General features: G+C 53.5%; 1 protein-coding gene across 3 annotated transcripts in view; it reads left to right on the top strand.

The window, feature by feature from the left end:
* Positions 1–7,338: 7,338 nt before the first annotated feature.
* ARHGEF18 (Rho/Rac guanine nucleotide exchange factor 18) overlaps positions 7,339–24,757 on the top strand; it is an 81,099-nt gene continuing 63,680 nt past the window's right edge. The window contains exons 1-3 of one of the 3 annotated variants that reach the window (XM_039858202.1): positions 7,339–7,647; positions 19,011–19,135; positions 24,046–24,263. In XM_039858202.1, the coding sequence (XP_039714136.1) occupies positions 19,121–19,135; positions 24,046–24,263 (233 nt within the window). In that variant the 5' untranslated portion in view covers positions 7,339–7,647; positions 19,011–19,120. Of the gene's footprint in view, positions 7,648–18,165; positions 18,300–19,010; positions 19,136–24,037; positions 24,264–24,757 lie in introns of those variants that run through there. The other 2 variants (XM_039858217.1, XM_039858209.1) reach the window with 2 other exon arrangements.

Raw genomic sequence — 24,757 nt, 5'->3', positions numbered from 1 at the left:
AAAATAGACGCTCAACAGATGACATGTGGTGTCCCACGCGGGAAGGCGGGTTTCATTCGACTGTGACAGGCAGGGGGCAGCCTGCTGCTATTGTGCCCACTGTCCGTGGTTGAGGGGCCACGACAGGCGGTCACCACCCAGGCACTCACCAGTCGTCCTTCTTGGCTCATGCTGACGGTGGATGGACGTAGGCCATCCCAAAGGTTGAAAGCCTGACCTTCCCCAGCACGGGGCTTGGACGACCCCGGTGTCCAGGCACTCGCTACCTCTCATCGTTGGTGACTCTGATCATAGAACACAGGGCTGGGCACCATCTCTTCTCAAATTCTGTGTACCCCGCCTGGCCACTAAGGATGACCCCTGCCCCATCCCAGATAAGCCTCGAGAGGGCCTCTTGGCCGGAAGAAAATGCTGCAGGACTGGATGAGACACTGGTGAGGGGTGACGATGACTCGGTGTCCCTCAGGAAGATTGAGGACCAAATCGGAGGAGCCTCACAGAGATGGCAAGGATGGGAAGGGCGCCCTGGGGCACGGCGCTGTGTCCCGGGTGTGTCTCATGCGGGCGCAGCGCTGGGCAGAGCCGCACACTTCACCAGCCCTACGCGTGTGGGCCGCTGGCAGGGACAGACGGGTTCACAGCATGGGCGCGTGGGGCCCCTCCCCAACCACAGCGGTGAACACAGCTGCCCCGTCCGTCAGCCTCATTGTGCCCTTAACTAGGCAGGTGTTCGAAGGGTTTATGCACACCACAGCTCCTAGGGGGCAGTGTGTCACAGGGTCTCACGTCACCAAGCCTCAGCTTCCTCATCTGTAAAACGGGGCCAGTGTCCTGCCTCCCAGGACAGCTGTGACGACTAAATGAGTTGAAATAAGCCCATAGAAAGTGCCCAGAGATTTGAGACCCAGCGTTTACGATTCATCACCAGCCTGGGAGCCACGGGGCATGTCTTACAGTTGGAAGTACGAGGAGATGGAGCCGAGACGCTGTAGGCATCGCTTTACGGGAACATTGTGCCCCTGGTTATATTAAGATGTGGTTTTCCTGCTGAAACCCCTGAAGTCCTGCGTGGTTTCTCTGGGGGTTCTGCATCAGGGGAAGGGGCGGGTCCTCAGCAAGGAGTGGGCAGAAGGGGCCCAGCCTCTCCCAACTCGTGTTTCTGTCTGAACTTGGGAAAGCACTCCCAGGGCTGGGGGTGCGACAAAGCGTCCCCCAGCAGGGCCGCCACGATGAGTAAACGAAAGGACAGGAAGTCCAGTCGCTTATGTTTTATCTGGCAACCTGAGTCCTCAGGGGTGCTGGGGACCCTCTCTTAACAGAACAAATAATGTCTCCTGCATATTCGTAGGTCGATTTTCGGTAACAGGAGAGGCACTGTTTTGGTTTTAAAATACGAATGGATTAAAGGCATTAATGAACTAATCTTAGCTTTTGCCTACACGCACAGACACACACGCGTGCGCGCGCACACACTCACGCACATACACGAACTTATATGGCTGAAAGGGGACCGGACTACTATTCCAACAGAGAGCATGGCAGGTGCAAAGGCCCTGAGGCTGGAAGGCAGAAGAAGCCGCGAAGGCCGGGCTGCTGCCCCAGTGAGTCAGACCCTGTCCTGGGTCCTTCACCTGCATCGTCTCATCTAAGCCCGTGACGTGGGACGTTACTGAGGTGGAAACTGCACCACGGACAGACGTGGTTATGCCCACATGGGGCTCACAGCACATGGTTGGCAGGATGAGGAGGTGACACCCCCGCAGACCGTCACCTCTATTCTCGACTGAGGGGTAGTAAAAGCCCCAGAGGCGGCCATCCACATTTTCCGATGTTATAAAGGGGCCCTAACACAGTGAGAGACCACTGCACACCCATGGGAACGGCTAAAATTAGAAGGTGACAGCACTCAGTGCCGACAAGGGTGTGGCTGGTGGAAATGCAAAATGGTGCCTTTTCACACCATTCGGGAAGACCATTTCAAGGTTTCTTATAAAGTTAAACACGCTACGTTTACCATGTGACCCAGCTATGTCTTTCCTAGGTATTTTCTCAAGAGAAGTAAAAATGTACGCTCACACAGACACCTCCCCACAAATGTTTATAGTGACGTTTATAGCCAACAACTGGATATAACCAAGGAGACGGTCCACGGATGGGTGGGTAAACACACAGCGGGACACCCCGCGATGGGACACTGTGCAGTCATAGGGAGGAATGACCGATGTACACGGCAGCGTGGACGGTTCTCAAAGGTTTCATGCGGAGTGGAGGAAGTCAGACTCGAAGCCTGAAACAACTACGATTCTATTTGTATGATGTTCTGGAAAAGACAAAACTATAGGGACGGAGAAGAAGCCAGTGCTTTCTAGAGGCACAAGGGAATTTTGAGGGGCGGACGATGGAATTGTTCTATGTCTTGATTGTTATGGTAAATACATGACGATGCGGATTAGACAAAACTCGTAGAACTGTACACGAAAAGGATTGCTTTTTGCTATATATAAATCATATCTCATGTTTCAAATACCGAAAGAAGGGGGAGGTCTATAGGACCCTACCGGAGATCTTCCTCCGTGGGTCCTCCGTCAGATGGGATGGGAGATGGTCAACGAATCCTAGAGAGTAAGTTTTACTTCTGAAATGAGATGACATAGAGTGGAGGCTGCTAAGGGGTGGCCTCAGCTGCGACCGTTTACGGCCCGTCCACGTTAGAGGAAGCGTTTCTAATGATATGAACGTGCACCAGTACCCTTTTCTCTGCATCTCTGCCAGCAGTAGGTGTTAATCACCTCTCTAGGGTTTTTTTTAGCACTTATTTTGTACATGTTTCATGACAAACGCTTGAAAAGTTTAGAAACTATCGAAATCATGGACAAATTAAACTTGTAGAATTTCACACAGTTTCTGACTTTTACTACAATTTTAACTGCAATAAGATGATGATCAATACATGTTGTCACTTGCTGGATCACCCTCTTGGATGTGAATAGACAGCTCATTGCTACTGAAATCCACACACCCTGGGCTCCTGAGACTATATTTTCTTATGTTCTTTCGCTCTGTATACACCGAACCTCAACTTCCCCCGCTGCTACCCTGTCTCACCTCCGGGAGGGCCCCTCTGCCTGCACCACCCTTTCCTGCTTTCCTTCCTGGTAAAATATACGTAACGTAAGATTTTTTAGGCTCTGAGACGTGTCTGTTCATATCTTTTCTCGATTTTCTATTTATGTTATTTGCCTTTTTCTTATCGATATGTAGAAACTCTTTATATATGAAGGTACTAACCCTTCTCAGACAATGAATTGATCTTTACTTATTGGCTTTGTTTATAATATTTTCTCTCTAAAATTTTTGTTAGTTTATATATAATCAGTTACATCTGTCTCTTCATTCATGGCTTCTGGGTTTCCTCTCTTAGTTAAAAAAAAAAAAGGTTTTCAACCGTTAGTTGTAAAAACAGCCTTGTAAATTCCTTCTATGGTCTTTATTAGCTTGGGGGTTTTTTACATTTTATCTTTTGCCAATCTGGAAATTACTTTATTTTTTTTTTCTGCAGCACAGAAATATTTCGCTCAACCACAACTCTACCAAAAGTGGAGGAAGGAAAGGTAGACCTAATGGCCACCTGTGTCCCACATCTTGTCCCTTACTAACTCAGGTCACGGCCTGGCCCCTAGGTGGTGGGATTTTCCATCCCAAGCCTGGTTTTTCTGTTTTTTGAACTGTGGTATTCGCTAAGCCAAGACGTCCCAGGAAAGGCACTGTCCTCTAGTGGCCATCGCTGTGATAGCAACTATGATCTGAAGAAAAAACCGTCTCTTAAAGCTAAAAACAGGATGGGTTCACAGACTCGGGCTTAAAACTCGCCAGCAGTATATACCCAAAAGGGTTGAGATCAAGAGTGTAAGCAAATCTGTGCACACTTGTGTCCACAGCAGCATCATTCACAACAGCCAAAAGGTGGAAACCACCCAAGCGCCCACCGATGGATGGATGGACAAACACAACGTGTTCCATCTACACGATGGACTAGTATTCAGCCTTCAAAAGGAAAGAGATTCTGACACCTGCTATGACATGAATAAACCTTGAGGGCACTGTGCTCAGTGAAATAAGCCAGACACAAAAAGACAAACGTTGCTTTATTCCACGCACACAAGGTCCGTAGAGGAATCAGATTCGCAGAGACAGAAAGTAAATGGTGGGAGCCGGGCCTGGGGGAGGGGGATGAGAAATTAGTGTTTAATGGGGACAGAGTGTCCGTTTGAGAAGATGAGAAAGTTCTGGAGATGGATTGCGGAGATGGTTGTACCACATTTTTTGTGTACTTAATGCCACTGAATTGCACACGAAATGGTTAGAATGGTAAATCTTCCATCATGTATGTATTTTATCAACAAGGAAAGCAGGAAAGGGTAGTGCAGGCAGAGGGGCCCTCCGTGGAAGTGAGACAGGGTAGTGGAGGGGGCGGGTATACCCAGGTGAGCGGTCAGCATTCAGGAGGCCAGTGGGGACCTCAGCAGCGGGCGTGGAGGCCAGGGTGCAGAGGGCAAGGAGCGTGCACAGGGCGTGCAGACAGCCTTCGGAAGCGACTGAACTCCAAGGGGGAGGGGCGGGGGAGGTAGGGAGGGGGCCGAGGAGTCAGAGGAGAGCCTGAGAGAGCTTCAGTTCTGAGCAGGGGGAGCCCAGAAAGGAGAGGATCAGACAAGAGGCAGAGAAAGAGGAAGTGAGACAGAAGGAGACAGAGAGGCAGGCAGAGCAGCCCTCCCTGGACACAGGACCCCGCCCCAGCCTCTCTCCCAGCACCACCCTGTGGTGGCATCTGCGTGGGTCTCTGGGACTTCTGCCCCCTCCGAACCATCTTGTCTCTCACCTCTCCCCTTCTGTTTTCTGCCTTAAGCCCCCTCTCCCCGCCAGTGGCACCCATCAGCCACACTAATAGTCCCCTCCTCAAGGTCCCATGGGTCTGAGCCCTGCCAGCCTCGCCTCCTGTGATCGGCCTCCTCCAGTCTCCCGTTCCTCAAACCCGCCAGGCTCAGTCCTGCCTCCCAGCCTTCGCCCCGGCGGTTCCTGCCACCTCGCATGTCCTTCCTCCAGATCTTCATTTACATGCGTGGCTCCGTCTGGGCCTCGGTCCCCTACCCTCCTGGCTAAAGCAGCCACCACCCCGCCACCCCAGGCTCTGTCACATCACATGTTTACTTCCTGTCACAGCAATGTACACTGTCTGCAATTACCTCGTGTGTCTATTTCCTGGTTCACGGTTCGCCGTCCCCATTGGGCCATGCGCGCCCCCAAAGCAGGAGGCACATCTGTCCCACCCACTGTTATCCCACACCTACAAAAGTGCCTGGCACACAGTAGGCACTCAATTCATGTGTGTTGCATTAAACAAATAGTCGTCTGGGTAGAGAACGCCAAACTGCGCACTTCTGTGTCTCCTTGTGTCCTGTGTGTGTTTCTGTGGACAGTCCTGTGTACGTCTCTGAGGACACGTGTGGAGTTCTGGGTCAGCAAGGATTACAGGGACCTCTGGGCCTGTGTGTTTGTGTGTCCGTGTGTGTGTGTATGCATTTGAGTTATTGTGTGGACACATGTATGTCCAGGGTTGTTCACTGTGTGCGTCTGTCTTCATGTCCGTTCTATGTAACCATACAATGGTACAGGTTTATGTGTGACCGTGTGACCGCGAGCACATGTCTGTGTTTGTGTCTCTTTGTATGGCCCTCTCCAGGTGCGTCCCTGTGGCTTCATGCTTCTAGAGGCCTACAAGCCCACTGTGTCTGCGCATGACTCTGACATCCTGCTTGTGCCTCCGTGGGCCCCCGCTTCCACGTGCGTGACTGCACGCAGCGTCACAAGTGCACGCGTGTGTACTTTGTGCACGATGTGCTGGCGAGTGTTTCATAACCAGCTCTCAGGTGGAGGGCGCTGACTTGTAGCATTTGCCAATCTCCATGGTGGAAACACCCTCACCATGGTCATTTCAAAGTACCAGAGTGCTGTCACCCAACACGGAACTGAGAAGATGTAGCATGGTATGCACCTCGGAGGCTGATAGACAGACAGACAGACAGACAGACAGACAGACAGACACAGCTGGTCCTTGAACAAGGTCATCTCATCCAACCTCGTTTCATTCTAACAGGGATGAGATGCTGTAAGAACTTAACTCTGCATCAGTTAGCCTGTGGTAGAACAGGTTTCATTATACACCATTTTGCTTAAAGTTGCAAAACCTGCGGGCAATGATAACACAGGACTTACTGTACTGCTAGTCCATTTCAATAGAGAATGGTACATAACGCCTTTATACACTATTTCCACCAAACAGCTTCAGTAGACATAAATAACCTCAACAGCATGAATAAGAGAAAAATGCAGCAAAATAATTAGGAAGTGATGAATTTCTTTTTTACTTTATTGTGGTAAAACATACATGACATAAAATTTACCACTTTAACCATTTTTAAGTTACGGTTCAGTGGCATGAAGTACCTAGTAATGGATTTAAGAGGTCATTACTTTTGTTCTTCACACAATTGATTTAACTGTCGATTTGTATAATTAAATGTTTTAGGACGGCTGCATTCAACAATCGGCTTACAAAATCACTGAACACTGAACCGGGCTCTGTGAGGCAGGACAAGCTAGCTGTGCCTGTCTCTGTGTCTCCTCATGAGCTCCCTCGGGCCTCGGAGTCCAGGTGTGTGCTCCCGTGAGCCCGTGTGTGGTTCCACGTGTCTCCGTGCACGACGCCGTGTGTGCCAACGCACCCACCCGTCTCTGAGTATAAAGGAGCCTTGGGTGTGCCTTGCGTGCACCCCACTGTCTCTGCGGGTAGACTGCTCCGTCTGCACACACCCACACTGCCCTGGCCCCACAGGTGTCCACCCCTGTGTGTTAGGGTCCCATGTGCATGAGCTCATGTGCCTGAAAAGCCAAGTCTGAGCATTTCTACGTAACTCCACCCTCAGTGATGTCAGAAATGAGTCATGATGGGAGTATTTACACCACGGGAATCAGCAGATGCTACACATCAGAGCTTTTTATTTCTGGTCAGAGGGAGGGTCATTAATCACTTACTAACGTATCATGGGGACCCAGGTGCCTCTGTGCCTCATTTAACCATGTGTGCCCACGTACCAGTGCATGTTCACGTGTGTCTGAGCACCTGCGCATCTGGAGATACACGTGACTTGTGCGTCCCCGCGTGTCTCTGCCTGTGCGCCTGTGTGAGGCCCAGTGCCGCGTTCCTCTTTGGCAGTTGGTTCCACAGGAAGCTGTTGGGGTGGGGGCGAGGGTGCTGAGCCTCTCCCCCTCTCCCCACCCACCTCCTCAGGACACTTGCTCGCACAGTGCTGAGTGGTGGAGGAAGGTATCCTGCCTCTAGAACCCAGGTCTGTGCTGAACTCAGACCCCCACCTCAGTTGGAGGCTGGAGTCGGAGGTGCCAGGCATGTAGGCAGGCGGTTGAGGAAGAGGAAGTTGGGGCTGAGTTAGGTCACCCTGTGGTTACTCAGGGCTCTGGCCCACCGATGCTCCCTCTGGGTCGGCTCAAAGGCCTCTGGCCATGCGTCGTGCGGGCTGCAGGAGCTGGTAGCCGGGCTGGGTACCTGTAGAAGCAAGGACAAGTCTCCATCTGGTGAGTGGTCATGGAGGTGGGGGTGAGGGACATATAGACCAATAGGGACAGAGCAGCACTGGGGTCTGAGGGGCGGTGGAAGACAGACCATTCAGTTCCTCTCTACCTTCTGGTCAGCCTGCTTTCAAGTGGATAGGGAAGGTGGTTTGACCTGAGTGTTTGTCCCACAGAGATCTGTGGTCCTAAGAGGTCACCCAAGGGTCTGGGGTTCACGACAGACCACAGGCAAGCCGGTAGGATGGAGCCTCTTGCAGCCAAGTCTGGGGACAGGGACAGAGGATGAATGGGGGCAGGGGTTCGGCTCCCTGTGGCAGAGTTGCCAGGCCTGTTTTGCTTCTTAAACTGGAGATTTGGAGGGCCCTCAGTGGACCTCCTTGAAACAGAATCTGAAAGTTGGGGCTAGGGCGCCTGATTTTCAAAACAAACACTTCTGCTTAAGGCTGGTGCCTGAGAGCCAGCCCTGAGGATGGCCTCGCCCCGATCCGCCGAGTCATCAAGGGGAGGACCCTCCACTGAGCAGTGCTCCAGGTTGGGACCTCCTCATCAGGAGGCGTCCCCTGGTTCCCACCATGGCCCACCTCAGGGAGCCTCTAAACCCCCACCTGCCTGGGGTGGGGCGTGGTAGGGGAGGAAGTCTGTGGTTTTGTGCAGGGCACACCCAAGCCTCTGCTTCCTTCCAGCCCCCAGGGCCACAAGGCCACCAGGCAGCTTTCAGGCACTTGAGAGTCTGGGAAGGTGCTCCAGGAGCAGCCAGGAGCATGTGGATTTGGAGTGGATGGCCAGGGCCGGGCAGGACAGAGCTGGCCAGTGAGGCTGGGGGCACGTCGGGGAGGCCTCCAATGCCAAGCTCAGGGGGCCGATTCTGCCAGCTTGGTCACGTGTGGTTTTGAGGAAAGAGCCTGACAAACAAGCAAGGTCAAGGGAGGGCCGCCTCCACTACTGGCCACCCTCCAACCCTCTCGCCACAGCCACGAGCCTCCCCTGGCAGGGCTTCCTCGCAGAGGCAGGCTTTTCACTGGCACCTTGAAGCACCTGTGCCATGTCAACTGCAAAGTGGTCAGTGTGTGGCTCTAGGCTATTTTCAACAGCCCCCTGGCTTCCCAGCCCTGACACAGTGATAGACACGGGCCAGCGCTCAACCTTGTCATTACAGATGATAGAATGGCTGTGTCGGCCAGTTGCAGGTTCAAATCCTGGCTCCCCGCCTCTGGGCGGCCACGGGAAAGTGACTTCACCTCTCTGGTCTGCCCTTTGCTCCTCGTTAAAGGGCTGCCATAGACCTTGCGTGTAAGATCAAAGCACAGGGCCCGGCACGCAGTAGTTGCTTAGAAAACTGTCTGTCTCAAACCCCAGCCTCCCTGAGCTGTCCCCGCCCATGTGACCTGCGGCGTCCCTACAAACTTTCTGGGCCACACCTAAAAAGAGAGCCCATCGGTGGGTTCCAACCTCTATCCAGTGTGAAGGCGGGTTCTTGAAAGAGGACCATGCGGAGATGGCGGCCGCCTCCTTGGACCTCTTTCTGGTCTGTTTTGCAGTCACTTAAGAACTGCATCCATATCGGCAACTTGCTTGTGAGAAAGAACACGAGGCCTTACGTCTACCCACCCCGCCAGGTTTCCCTTCCTTCTGGGGTCCCAATGCCTCAAACCCTGGCTACCCGTGCCTTCCAATCAAGGGTGGGCTTTTTTCCTTCCTATTCTGTCCAGCCGTTTAAGCCGTTCTCGGTGGGAGGGTAAAGCTACCATAAGCTAGCCTGCCATCGTTAGAAACAGACATCTCCATTGTACTGTTAAAGTAAGAGTTTTCACAAGCTTCAGTGCTAACTCTGCTCCAAACTCGCGTGTTTCCTGGTCCTGGGCCTCTGGGTCCCCGCCTTTGGTGCCAGCGGTTTGAGAGAGGTCTGTCGGGGCTCCTCGCCGCCCTAGGTTTCCCTGCAGGTCTCATGTCTGCTCTCTGCCCCAAGATCCGGAGGTCCAGGAGGCGCGTGCAGCCTGTCCAGGGAGAGGCGTGTGGTGCAAGGTGACAAATTCAAACCTGGAGCCCGGCAGGGGAGATGAGTCTTTAAATCTCCATGAGCCGATCTCTGGATTTCTATGGATATGTCTGGCTGGTTGTATATAATTGTGCGTGTGTCCAAGTGTGTGTGTATCTGATTATTTGTATGCGTGTCTGCCACTGTCCACAGGTGCTGGAGAGTGTGTTGGGTATTGGTTGTGTGTTTTTAGGTATTTCTGTGAGTGGAAAAATTTGGGGGGTCATTTGCTCATAGGATGATAGCCGAAGTCATAAGGAGGTACAGATGGGATCACCAGGGCCCACGGACAGAGCAGGAAGTGGCCGAGGACACAGCGTTGGGAACACAGAGTTTAAAGGTCAGGCAGAAAAAGGGTGATGAGGCAGGTCAAAAGGGGAGCGTGAGAAGGAGCAGCAGAGGAAGGGGGAGCGCGTGGCATCGTGGGAGGAATGGATTTCAAGAAGAGTAGTCACAGGTGCCCAGTAGAGGTGAGACTGAAAAGTGACATGGGATTTAGCCCCAGAGAGCTGAGAAGACTGGCGGGGAGGGGAGTGGGAGTGTGGTGGGCCGTGCAGGCGCATGAGTAGGAGCAGGAAAAGGGTGTGGATCCCGCTCTGAGGAGGGAGGAGGGAGGAGGCTGAGAGGTGGCCACAGACGTGACCGCCAGGAATTTTTCAGACAGGCGTGAAAATGTAAGTCGGGAAGCTTCTACCACCAGGGGGCAGCACTTGCACGGATGAGCGCGGACACACGCGCGCGCGCACACACACCCCCCACTGGGATACACTCAGAGACAAAGACGCAGACACAAAGACACGCAGAAACCCAGGCAGACGCCAGAACCCCCTCACGGACACCAGAGGCAGATCTCCCCAAATTCCATATGAGTCACGCGGATCCAACTCCACAGATACTGATGAGCATTCAGACACACACTCGCACACACACATTCACACACACATGCACACTCTTACATATACGTGCACACACACGCACACACACACTCTCACATATGCACACACATGCACACACGTGACTGCAGACATTAGAAAAAACAGTAGATGATATTATTCAGCCCTAAAAAGAAAGAAATCTTATTTTCTAGAATATGGATGGCCTTTGAGGGCATTATGCTAAGTGAAATAATTCAGAGAAAGACAAATACCATATGATCTCACTTATATGTGGAATTTAAATTTTAAGAAAACTCATAGAAAAAGAGGTCAGCTGTGTGGTTGCCGGGAGTGGGGTGGGGGTAGAGGAATGGGTGAGGTGGTTAAAGGCACAAACCTCCAGTTACAAGACGAGTAAGTCCTGGGTGTGTCATGTCCAGCCTGGTGGCTATCGTCAGCACTGCGGGTGACGTACTCAAAAGCTGCTAAAAGGGTAAATCTTAAGAGTTCTCGACAGGGTGGCTGATGGATAAGCAAACAAGACCCCTACGTAGGCTGCCTACAAAGGACTCACTTCAGATTAAAAGACACACACAGACTACAAGGAAGGGGATGGAAACGGATATCGCCTCGATGGACCTAGAGGACAGTGCCCTGAATGAAATGGGTCGGATAGGGAAAGACAAATATCGCATGATTTCACTTACATGTGGAATCTCAAGAACCAAATCAACAGCAACAACAAAAATGGAAATAAACTCATAGATACAGAGAATATTTAGAGGGATGCTAGATGGGAAGGGGTTGGGGGATGGCAAAAAAAAAGGCAAAGGGATTAAGAGATACAAATGGATGGTTGCAGAAGAGACATGGAGATGTAGGGTGTAGCATGGGGAAGATGGTTAAGAATGTAATAAACATGTAAGGGGGAAGAGGGGTACTAGATTTAGTGGGGTGATCGCTTTGTGACTTATGTGGATCTCTGATCACTAGGCTGTACAACCGGAACTGGTATATTGTTGTATGCCAACCATAATTGAAAAAAACTCATTGAATAGAACAATGTACATATGAGCAACTAATTGTCTATTCTATTTCAATAAAGCTGGAAAAAAAAAAGGGTTCTCACCACAGCAACAAAAAAAACCACACTTCTTCCTTTTTTCGTTCTATATGAGATTATGAGGTTAACTAAGCTTACTGTAGTCATTTCATGATATATCTGTAAGCTGAGGCATGCAAGTACGTACGCCTTCGACTTACACAGCGCTGTGTGCCCATCATACCGGCAACGGCGGTGGAGAAAATCCACTTAGATGATCATATGCACATAGGTTGAGACTCAAGCCTTGTGCTCAGATGCTCACACACCTGAAAATACACACTCTATGCACTGACACACAAACTCACTGTCAAACCCAGAGACAATGGCACGCACACACACACAAACACTCGGACATTCACGCACACCCAGGCTCACCTCAGGACCCGGTCTGTACTTGTTTCCGGAGGCCCCTAACGTCACCAGTCCTCACACTGCAGTCTTCAGCTCCTCCTGGAACTTCCTGTCTAGCACAGGGTGAGAGGCCTATAGGCTGGGGGGGATCGTAAAGGGCTTGTCCAACCCCAGGCTGGAGTCCTGATCCCCCAGCCCCCTGCCCCAGGTCCGAGCTTTCAGCAGCTGATACATCTGACAGCCCCTTGCTGCAGTCCCCGCCCCTCTTGCTGGCAGCCCCATCCTGGCAAGGACTCCCAGCTGAGCTCCTGCTCTATCCCCTCCTGAGCGCTCACAGTCTCTGTACGTGCAGCCCCCATGGCTAACTCGGCACTCAACCACTCCTGGCCAGCCCTCTCCAAGCTGTGGCTGAAGCGGTGGGCCTTCAAGAGAGGTAAGAAGGCAGGCAGTGGGCAGAAGACACCAGCCGCCCAAGCAGAGCTCCCTGGACGACCTGCCCCCCGCCCCGCCTAGAGCCTGTCTCAGTCCTGGGCACAGACTCTGCCTGAGCCAGCCCCAAATGCCACGTCCCTGGGGCCTCACGGAACATCGCAGACTTGTGGGGTCCCTCTTGTCTAGGAAATGTCTCCCCAGGCTCAGCCATGAAATCATCTCAGGAGATAAATTTTCAGGAAGGGAGAATCCGCCCCAGAACTCCCTCGGGCAGCCCGGCGGCTCCCCGGGGGTCCCTGACGCTGTTTGCTCCGGGATGGCTGCAATACAGAAGCTCAGCAAAGGGAAGAGGCTTGAGATCCTGGGGGTTCTAGTCTACATCTCCCTCGAACACACATACACATCGGCTGGTGGCCCCCTAGGTCCCAGGGCCTTAGTCTACCTCTGCAGGGGCTAGCGAGGCCCTTGGATTCTGTCTCCCAGGCTTGGGTGGATTGCTTTTGCAAAAAGACCCCCTTTAGTTCTTGAAGATAACTAGATGGCGTCTGGAGCCATGGGGCAGAGGGATGAACCCTCCCGTGCCCCCGCCTTCTCACGAGTGCTCCCAGGGAAGCCAGGCCCTCCGCCCGGCCTCAACAAGTCCTGGTGACTATCATCTGCTTGAGCCAAGTACTCGTTCCGGGTGGCAGTGAGTGTCCGTGCAGGAGGCAGCCTGTTGAGAAGACTCGCTGGCTTGTTTCTCGCTGAGGGCCTACTGTGTGCCAGGCACCGTGTTGGAGGAGAGGGGAATATTAGGGGGCCAGGAGGAGAGAGAGAATGGCTTAGGGACTAGGATGCAAAAGAAGAGCAATCATGATGATGATGGAAATTGCTGCCAGTTGTTGAGCCCTCGTGAAGTTGGGCTCAGAGAGATCGAGCGACTCACTCCAGGTCACACAGCATATATAAGCTAGTGGAGCCCGGATTGGAAACTGGTTCTGTTCCAAGGCCACCTTTGTAGTGTGTTCTGCTCGCTGAACAAATATGCCAGTGTGGGCAGCAGGAGGGCCTTGCAATGCTAGATAAATTCTCTAATTTATGTCGTGGTCAGCAAGGTGCCCGCCTGTGACCCAGACCCTTGTGAGGCCTACCCACTCGTGGCCACTCGGGCCAACCTGCCTGGGCAGTTTGAGGCCGTGACTTACGGGCTGGCAGGTGGGGCAGGGAGGGCTGTGGGAGCCGGCAGTGACTCTCACACCCTTTGATGGCTGGCGCTGCAGGGGCTGCCGGTGGAAGAGGCTGCCCAGGACCTGACTGCAGTCTGATGGGCTGTTCCTTCAAGACAATCGTGGGAGTGGAGATCAGAGAGTGACACCCCAACGGTGTCCTCGCAGCCTTTAGCCCTGGGGGTCATAGCAAGAAGGGCCTCTTTGTGCCCCTCTTAAGCTCTGTAACTGGCTGTCCGGGTGCCTGACGGGAATTCCTGGGGAAATGGTGGGACTGGATTTAGGAAGGTAGACAAGGCTGGTGGGGGGAGACCTCCGGGGAGGTTCCCTGGGGCAGGGCTGCATTGCCCCTTCCCCTCAGCTGCCCCAATTACCCATTCTGACCACGCCTTTTCATTCATTCCCCAAAATATAATACACGCCTATATATTAAGCATGTTCTGTGCCTCAACTTGGTTTCCTTCCTGCCTGGCTTCTCTGCCATGATACTGCCCCTCTTCATCTACATCACTCCCCCACCTCATCGCCTCAGAATGCCACCTCCTGAATCACCGCCTCTGGGCCCTGGCACATGACCTATCCACCCACCTGTCCATCCATCATCCATCCACCAATCTAACCATCCAACCATCCACTCCTCCACCCATTTATCTAACAAGCCATTCAGCCATCCAACCATCCACCCATTCATCCATCCAACCATTTAGTCATCCATCTATCCATTCATCAGCTCACCACAGAATAGCCTGGTGGTTAAGAGCCGTTAGCTTTGGAGTTGGAAATAGCGGAGTTCACATCCCAGCTCTGCCTCTTACCAGCCTGGGATGACCTTGAGAAAGTCAGTACATGTCTCCTAGCCTCAGTTTCCCCTCTATAAGGTGGGGACTCAGAGGGTCGTTGTAAAGATAGAAGAATGCAAAGTGCATGATGGGGTTAGCACCAGCCAGGCATAGAGAAGATGACCGGAACTCATGAGATCGTACTACTCGGAGCTGGGGATGTAAACGTGGGTCGGATACAGAGCCTGCCCTCGTGGATCTCAGGGTCCAGAGCAGGGCTCAGGAATCTTTTTCTGTAAAGGGCCAGAGAGTGAATATTTTCGGCTTTGAATGTTACGTGGTCTCTGCTGCAGCTACTGAATCTTGCTGCCGTGGCGTGAAAGCTCTCACAGAACGCGTGCGGCTGCGTGCTCATGACACTTTATTTACAGAATCAGGTGTTGAGCCAAATTGAGCTCTTGGGACCCCAGAGGGAGGGAACAGATAAACAACTACAGTATGACAGGGGGTAGAAAAAGGTGCAGGGCAACTCAGAGTCCTCAGCAAAGACCGTCTGCTGAGGATCAGAAAGCATCCTTGGTCGTCAGGCCAGAAAGGTGGGGAAGACGGCGGATCCGTGTCCCAGAGGCACACAGGAGAGTGGTGAGCTGGGCACCCACGTGAAGGGGGAGTGGAGAGGGCGGTCTAAACGGGGCTCTGAATGTCACACCAAGGGGACTGGAGTCTGCGGTGGGGAGCAGAGGAAGGGAGTGGCCATTGGAGATTTGTGTCAGGAGGACACACCAGCCACCAGGACAGAACTGGCAGCTGGGGAGCACTGACAATTGTGGTCGGCAGTTGTTCGTGGGGGGAAACCCCAGTAAGAGTTGTAGTTGTGTAGAGAGCACAATAATGGAGGCTGAAATTAAGAGAGTGGCAGAGGAAAGGCGAGGAGAGGGTGGAGTAGAGAAATGTCATAGAGGCGAAACTGAAAGGGCTCGGTGTCCTCAGGCAGGGGTCCCCAATCTCCGGGCCGTGGACGCGTACCGATCTGTGGCCTGTTAGGAACCGGGCTACACAGCAGGAGGTGAGCAGCAGGCAGGCAAGTGAAGCTTCATCTGTATCTGCGGCCGCTCCCCAGCGCTAGCATCACCACCTCAGCTCCGCCTCGGATCTTCAGGCATTGGATTCTCATAGGAGCTCCGGTCCCTGGTGCCAAAAAGGTTGGGGACCGCTGTCCTGAGGGGTAGTGAGGAGGCGATGCTTCCGGCCGGTTTCTGGCCGGGTCACTGAGAGGATGGTGCAGAGACACTGGCGTGGGAGGTAGAAGGAGAAGGAAGATGATGAGCTTGGTCTTGGAAACTTGAGGTTGGGGTGCAGGTGGGAATATCAGGCAGTGATGACCGAGGCCACCAGAGACAGAGCCTGGAATTCGGAGGAGAGGGTCTGTCACCCGAATCCGAGCTCAGTGTGTGACATCGGAGTTAGGGCTCGGTCTGTGACTGGGGTCAGGGTTAAGTCTGTCACCAGGGTCAGGGTTCAGCGTGTGACCAGCAATGAGATTCAACTTTGGGCACAAGGATGGGAACTCAGTCTGTGACACCATCAGGGCTTAGTCTGCGACACGAAGATTAGGGCTCAACATGTGACACCAGGATCAGAGTTGCGTCTGGTATCCGGGTCACTCAGCCTGTTGCCAGGTCAGAAGCTTCCACAGACAGACTGAACGGGCCCGGCCTTTCACCTTTAGCCTCTGGGATCCTGACAGGCAGGGCCACGGATGTGGATGCCGGCATGAGCTTCCGCCTCTGGTCTGCACCGGCTGTGGGGGGCCCCTGCCCAGCCCCTGCCCAGCAACGCGCCGGCCCGGCAGCCTCTTCCAAGGCCCCTGGAGGACCAGCCCTCGGTGGCTCCCACCCCCCCAGGCTCCCATCAGCCCCCAGGACCCATCCAGCATCTGGCTTTTCTCTTCCTTCTAGAGCTCGTTGTTCCGATGCTTCCCTGAGTCACGGGCACTGCCTCGGCTTCCGGGTGGGGGAGGCAGAGGAGGCAGGGATGCGCCCTTCACGAGGGCAGCAGAACAGGGTCCGTCAGCCGGCCTGGCCTGGGCAGGTAGCTGGCAGAGAGGTGATGGTAAAACTGTGGCATCGTCCCAGTGCGGCAGGCCAAGGGCATCGAAGCCCAACTACCGTGAAACGAATGGAACGGAGGCCCCCGTGCACCTGCCCCGTCGTGACTCTGCCAGGGGCCCCGGGGACGATGCACACACACACAAGTCACCCATTTAACAGGTGCGACCGAGGCTTTCGGCATATTCACAGCATCGCGCAACCATCGCCCCAACCAGTTCTCAAACATTTCCCTCACCCCAAAAAGAAACTCGTATCTTTTAGTTATGACCCCAAAATCCATTTCCCTCCCTCAGCCTTAGGCAACCACCCAATCAACCAATCTGCTTTCTTGAACCCTATAAATTCACCTATTCTGGACATTTTATACAAGCAAAGCGACATAGCACGTGGTCTTTGGCAACTGGCCTCTGACACAATGTCGCGTCTGCGAGGTTCGCCCACGTCGTAGTGTGTGGCAGTGCTTCACTCCTTTTCAGAGCCGAATAATATTTCCCTGCATGAATGGACCATATACTGTGTATCTGTTCATCCACTGATGGATATTTGGGCTGTTTCCACCTTCTGGCTATTATGAATAATGCTGCTATAAACAGCCACGTACAACTTTTGGGTGGATGTAAGTTTTTATTTCTCTTAGGTAAATACCTAGCTGGGTCATATGCTAACTCTGTGCTTAGCGTTTTGAGAAACTATCGAAAATGTTTTCCAATCTCCTTGTTTATTTTTTTGTGGTGGGCTTTTTTGCACACATGTAACCTTTTACACACACACATGTAAACTTTTCGTTCATCTATTTATCAAATGTGTTTATTTCTGCCTTGCTATTTTCTAATGTTCTTGCTACCTCCCAAAGGCCTCAGGAATTTGTATTCATAATTTTGTATTCTTTTTCTTGAAGAAGAACCCTCTTGTACAAGTTTCAGGCCCCCAAAACATGGAGCATGTATATAGGTGCGCAGCTGGGAAGAGAGGGAACGTGAGTGGGTACAGACCCGTCTCCCCACTCTCTGCTCACCCCACATCGGGGTAGAGAGGGACATCACACCCTACGCCTCTGCCAGCAACAATGATTATAGGCAGGGTGGCCGACCACAAAATGTATCACCCAGTCCACAGCCTCTGAGGAGTGAAAGGGCACTGTTTGTGACCACCATGGCTCCGTAGCATTAACTAGGTCTGTCCCCAGCAAACCTGGACATAGGATCACCCACCACAGGACATGCAAGCTTCGGAGTGAATAGGGATCTGACCTGGTACTTTCTGAAGGCGTCCACCATCCCCTGCCCTTTCCCTCCCCAGCCTACTGCTCTTACTGCAGGAGGGTGCCGGGCAGTCCCCGCACCTGTCCCCACCTCCGCCTTCACCCACCTCCTCAAGCCCCACCTCCAGGTACCCTCCACTCACTTGCCTGGTTTGAGCAGGGCCCGGATGTCTGTGGAGGGGGATGGAGGAGTGAAGGGAGTCCAGATGTCAAGGCAATAGGATGAAATTGCAGGAGGTCTTCATGCAGGAGACTCGGGGCGGAAATGGGGTTCTCAGACGGCGAGTCCTACATGAGCAGGGACAAGGCCCAGAAGGGGCCATCGGCGGCAAAGCCAAGAGATTCGACCTTCTTCCTGCAGGCTGTGGGGAGCCTCCACAGGGACCCCAATCGGCAAGGTGACATGTTCCAGCTGCATAGTAAGGGGTGCCCACTCCTCCCACAGCAAGGGGCTCAGTCTAGAACCCGAGATCAAGCCGGGGCACCTACCTGACCTGGAGGGCAAGGAAGGTGGCCAAGCTGGCCAAGCACCCCGATATAGCGCCTGACACACACTGGGCCCCTTCATCCCCACCAAAAGCTTGAATGGGGGTATTGTCACACCTACCTTCCGGGTGAGGAAACTGAGGCTCAGAGAGGCACCTTCCACAAGGGTGTGCAACCATTAGCGGCAGGTCCAGGAAGAGACACAGTCTGGTCGGCCTTTAAAGTCCTTGTTTTCTCCTCTGTACCATGCCCCCCAGCGGTCCCCCAAACTCAAAGCTCAGTATAGGGACAAGAGGCAACCTGAAGTCCCACCAGCACAGACCCTCCAAACGTGGGCACTGGGTACTTCGTTTGGTCCTAGGGACCCCTTCTCTTTGAATGAGGGCCTTTTGCTGGAGCAGGCATGATAAATCGATTGCATCTCATGAGCCCACTTGGGCAGCTGGAGATCGCTGCCAGACACGGTGTGCCGGGAACAACTCCGAGGGGACAAACGGCTCAGCAGGAAAGAGCCTCGCGATTGCGTAGAAATATCTACCTCAGGCTCAGGACAAGGAAGCGGTGGCCTGGATGTTGGCTTAAAGATCACTGAGGCCATGCTCCCTTGCCACCCCATTTTATAGGCAAAGAAACTAAGGACCAGGGAGAGCTGTGACAGATGGAGAACTCAGGGCTCTTCAGGCCACCCAGCTCAGCCCTGACTCCTCGTCCCTCCTTTCTCCACAGGCTCTGACCCCAAACCATGTGTCCAACCCTTTGATCCTGAGGCTGCAACCTCGGCCACCAAGAGCGGCGGTGGACCCTGGAGGCCTGAGCACCCGGACTTCTTCTCCGCCATGGCAGATGAGCAGGCAAGTGTCCGACTGCTGAAATGGGCCAGGGCAGATGACAGCGGTAGCAGCAAGTACACTTCCTTTAGCACCTGCATTTCGCCAGACACTTTGTGCGCATCATCTTAGGGAACCTCACCGAAACTTGGCAAAGTAGTTATTATCCTGTGTTACAGATGAGAGAACTGGAATCTTTCCTGCCACAAGAGGGAGGGAAAGATGACTAGAAGGTGGGTGGATGGATGGATGGATGGATGGATGAGAAAAGGAAGATGGACAGAGAGACAGATGGATGGACAGACAGATGGATGATGGATAGAAGGAAGGAAGGGAGAAGATGGAGGGAGGGAGGGAGGAAGGAAGGGAAGATGGAAGGGTGGTTAGATGGGTGAGCAGGTAGATAGGCAGAAGGATGAAAAGGGAAGGAAAAGCTCTCACGGGGAGCTCTGGGCTAGAGCAGCCCTGCAGAGTGGTCCCAAGCCTAGCAGAGATGGCCAAGCCATTATGCCACCACATCAATCTATCGTGGCCTATGAGTTGCCCAGGAAGGAGTGTGACTTCCCAGCGGGGGCCTGACAGCCATCTGCCAACAGCCCCTCCAACATCTGGGGCAGCACATCCTCCCTGGAGGGGGGCCCGGGTGGCATTTGACACTGCCCACCACTCTAAGGAAGGAGGGAGGGTCTGTTACAGTTAAACCCTGTAGGGCATTCTGTGTATCCGCCTGTCATTTTACAGGAGAGGACAGCGGAGCCTGAGCAGGGAACAGACTGGCCCAAGTATCAGGAAGGATCCAGGTTAAACAAAGACAGGACTGGTTCGCAAGTCCAGTTACGGGTCCTTCCAGGGCGCTGGACCTCCCGAGCAGGACCCAGGGGCTGCGGGCAGTCGGGCAGATGAGATGGTGGTGAAGGGGCTGTGCGCCTGGGAGTGGGAGACCTTGGGCTGTGCGGCGAGGCTCAGCCCCTCCACCTGTGTCATCCCCTTGGTCACCAGGGCTGGAGGCGATGGAAGCCATCGTCCTTGCCCTGTCCCTCCCCCGTCTAACCCCGAGCCCTGTGAACACCGCACCTACGCAGCCCGCAGTTCTGTCCATATCTCTCCCTCGGTCTCCACTGCCCTGGTGGAGGCCACCACACCTGCGCTCCCCGGTGATCTGCACAGACACCCTCGCTGCCCCACCAGCCTCCATCTTGCCCCCGGCCAAGCCCATCTCAGCTCTGCATCTTCCACAATCTTTCAGGTTGCAGCCCTGAACCCCGACCCACCACCACCACCACCTGCAGCTCAGAAATTAAATCCTCACTAGGCCTCCCAGGCCTGCTGAGCAGGCCGCACTGCCTGCTCCGCCCCCCGCCTCCGGCCATGAGGCAGTCTTGCCAGTTATTGGAAGGCACCATGAGTGCTCAGGCTTGCGGGCTTCTGAACATCCTGTTCTCTTGTTGCTCAAAATGCCCTCGCTAACAGCCTCTGGCCGGCCAGCTCCTGTTCACTCCCCAGGGCTTCGCTGGCTGTCACTTCCTCCAGGAAGCCCCTCGCCCCATTTCTTTCTTTCTTTTTCTTCTTTCTTCTCTTCTTTCCTTTATTTCACACTGACTAGGACTCTTTATTGAAAGTCTACAAACCGTTAAGGTGTGGATTATTTTTAAATGCATGAACTTTGACCGATAGGGCCAGTTCAAGAAATCATTTACATGTCACGTGGAGACTCTTTTATGTGGTCGGAAATGGGGGTGTTTGGGGTTTTGTTTTGGCTGTGGAAGATGTCCAAAGATTGTCTGACTTTTTTTAAATGAAGTTGTACTTAGTAGGTTTTCACACCAATGTACTTTTAAAAAAGAGATTTTTCTAAGTAAAATTTCAATCCGGAATTCCCGTCTCTTTGGACAGGGTCAGATGGCACCCCTCAGCCCCTTCCTGGAATATTCTATCACGCTTGATTATTATCGCAGGGTTTAATCTCCAGTCTCCTCCACTTAGCTTCAGGAGGACAGGGCGCTGGAGTTTCTCTGGTGTGCTATTTTTTTTCTGAATAGATGAGGAGATAAATAAGCTGTTTACATCGTTTAAAAAAAAAAAAACGTTTATCCACGTAGTATTTAAATCTGCATGTAGTGAGCCCATCTGCAGAGTGGAAATTCCTAAAACATCTCGCCTTTCGGCCTGAGCAGGGAGCCCACCCCCCAAGGATCCCCAGGGTCCAGGGAGTGGGAGCCTGGTTTTGACGCATCCTCTCTGGGGCGTCAGGACCAGCGCACAGTGTTTAGTCAGATGCCTGGAAAGGCCCCCACTGGGCCAGTTCCCACCTTGTCTCACCCAGGAAACGTTGGCAAAGGGTACAAGTTCCCCAGCAAAGCCCCTTGCCACTCCCTCCCTTGGTGTACCTGCTTCAGGGAGCTAGGACAGCCTGTGCTCACAGCTGTCCCCCCACTCCGCTACCCCCAGCTCTCTCTGGCCAGGTTCCCGCTTCTGCCTTGGGTGAGGGAGGCCAGATGCAGGAGAGGGAACGCGGAGGGGGGGCGGGCAGCCCAGGCCAAGAGCCTGTCCTGACATGTTTATATTTATAGAAGGATGAAAACCAGAGACACAAGGAAAACTTTTAGGCAGTGACAGAGGAGACAGATCGGCAGAGTTTGTCCAGGCACCAGGGATGGGACTGGAGCGATTCGGGGGGAAAGGTCAGATCAGAAAGGAGGCTGGAGGGGTCGCAGGAAGGCCAGCCAGGCCAGCGGGGCCAGAGGCAGGTATTTTGACAGACTAAAGGAGAGGGACCCTGGTGTATGATGGACAGAGGAGGAAGCAGGGGCACAGGAGGAGGAGGAGGGAGACAGGTCATTGGCACGAGAGAGAGATTCCAGATGAAGGGAGAACAGCATGGCAGGTCCCCAGAAAGCCACACGTACCATCACCCTATGATCCAGCAATTCCACTTCCGCGTATCGACACAGGGACGTCGAAAGCGGGGACTCGGCCGACAAGGGCACACCCATGTTCAAAGCGGCATTACCCACAATAGCCAAAAGGTAGCAACAACAAAAGCCTCCATCAGCAGATGACTGTATTAAAAAAAAAAAAAGAGGCTTTGTTTACATCCGTACCACGAAATGTCATTCAGCCTTAAAAAGGAATGAAGGTCTGATACACGCTAGAATACACATAAACCCTGAAAACATTACGTACGGTGAGATAAACCAGACACAGAAGGACAAATGTTGTCTGGTTCCACTTACAGGAGGTGCGTAGAGAAGCCAAATTCATAGAGACAGACAGTGGATCAAAGGTTACCGGGGGCTGGAGGAGGCGAAAATGGGGAGTCGGTGTCTAACGGGGACAGAGTTTCTGTTTGGGAAGATGAGAAAGTTCTGGAGACGGACGGGGAGCTATTTACACAGCAAAGTGGATGCATTTAAGGCCATCGATCTATAAATACATAAATGGTAAAAACGCTGAGTTTTATATTACGTGGATTCACCACGATAAAGAGAAGTGAGAGGGGGCCGGAATTGTAGAGCTCTGAGCCGGTGGGGCCGGACGCTGCATAACAACTTTTTCCTCATTCCGAGACCAGGCCGGACACTGGTACCACCAAGATCTGCGGCTGATCAACTGCCTGGCTGTTAGCTGGCAGGTCTTTTCCACCTGAAATTGGAAACGTCTTTGAAAATTCCCCACACTGAGCTTTAGCAGGAACCCCTGTTCGCCCCCACCTGGTAAAGACCAGCCATGCCTGGGAGAATGGGCCAGGGGTAGGGTTGCAAGATCCAGCAAATTAAATTACAGGACACCAGTTATATCTGAACGTCAAATAGTACAATATTTGGGATATACTCATACTAAAAAAAATTATTCGTTGTTTATTTGAAATTTAACCAGATGTCCTGTATTTTATCTTGCAATCCTATCCTGGGGGCCACCTTCGAGCCACCAGCTGGACAGTCCATCAAGGGCTTCCTGAGATCACTTGGACGCCTGGGGCCATGCCTCAGTGTTGGTTTTGCGTGAGGCAGTGGGAGAGGCCTACCCACCCGCTAACCCACCAAGCCCTACACAGGGACAGTGCTAACAAAGGCCCGGAAAGGAACAGAGGGACACTTTATCTAAGCTCAAGGAGTCGAGATAATAGCCTGGAGGGCATGCCCAAGTTGGGTTTTGAAGGGTGAATAGGAGTTTGCTGGGCTGACTCCAGGTAGGCTAAGAGAAACCGTTCTCCAAGGAGAGGAAAAAAGCAGGTGCCCTGGCTGGAAAATTTGACAGAATGACTGGGAGGGAGAGACGGAAGGGCAAAGGAAGCAGAGGAAGAGAACTAGAAAGCGGCGAGTAACAGGAAGAGCACAGAGCTGGATCCAGACAGACCTGAGTTTGAGTCCAGCTTTGCCATTTCCTGACTGTGTGGCCCTGAGCGAGTCCTTGGTCCTCTCTGATCTAGAAAGTAGAGTAACAGTGCCCCCTGGTGGAGTTGCTGTGGGATTAGGGACACACATCTGTGTATCTGGTGTCTAACGGTGCCTGGCACTATTTGGCCTGGTGGGTGGGTGGGAAAGACCGTGAGGTTGCAGAGGAGCTAGAAGCAGGAGGCGGCTGACCCTGGAGCCTTTCGTGCTAAGGAGCTGTGGCTTCTACCTGTGGGGGAGGGAGAGGCGTTGGAGGTACTGACAGCTCAGATGTTCCAGACTCCACTCTGTGGAGGGAGCAGGGCCAGAAATGGGGAGAAGTGGGCGAGGAGAGTGATTCAAGTCCGGTCCTGCAGCCCAGACCTCCAGCCTCTCTTTTGGAATAAGGCCTTAAAGACCTAGGTGAGGCAGAGCACTGGGGGACTCTCTCCCATTCCCCCCTACCTGCTAGGAGAAGGGCACTGAGCCCAGGCTTGGCGGGAGGGGGCGGGCAGGTCCTCTGCTGCCTTCGGTCAATGCCCTCCCCCCACCGGCCTGCAGGAGGATGACAGCGCGGAGGACCTCGGCCCGGACTTGGGGGCCCTTCAGGGCAGCGAGTATCTCCAGGACCTGGGCCTTGGGGCCCCTTCCTGCAGCAGCGACCCCCCTAGTGAAGCGGCAGGAAGAGATGCGTCCTTGTCCAGTTCGGCGGTGTCTCAGAGCCTGCCTCGGAGACGCAGCTGGGAGAGGTCGCGGAGCTGCTCGGAGAGCTGGCGGAGGTCGGTCCCCCGCCACTGCTGCCTCCCGTGATACGGCCCCAGGATTGGGGTGTCTGAACTGGCAGAGGCAGCCCTCTCCCAGGAAGCACATGCACGCTCACACGCAGAGCCTGTGTGGGCAAACGAATCCGTGTGCACAGGCAAACACACACATGCCGAATGAGCGTGCACAGCCCCAAATGACGCTGTACATGCACACTGCAGGCAGACGCACCCCCAGACGTGCACACCTGCCCGCATACACTAGGTGTACACACCAGGCTCAACCTGCAGGCTTACACACTCATTCTGCTCCAGCCCATACATATAAACATAAATGTGTGACTTGCACACCAATCGTACACACACACACAAAGCCAGGGGTGCGCTCGAGATCAAAACATAGTTGGGTGCTCAAGTCCACACACAGCACAGTGGCAGCCCCAAAGAGTGGAGGGGGTGCTTTAGCCACCCTCCCACCAACCCCCCTCCACCCCTCTCAAGTCACTCCGAAC

The sequence above is a fragment of the Pteropus medius genome, unplaced genomic scaffold (assembly GCF_902729225.1).
Source record: "Pteropus medius unplaced genomic scaffold, Ma_sr-lr_union100, whole genome shotgun sequence".
NCBI classification, from domain to species: domain Eukaryota; kingdom Metazoa; phylum Chordata; class Mammalia; order Chiroptera; family Pteropodidae; genus Pteropus; species Pteropus medius.
Note: the sequence above shows the minus strand (reverse complement) of the source record. Positions and strands in the feature narration are given on the sequence as shown.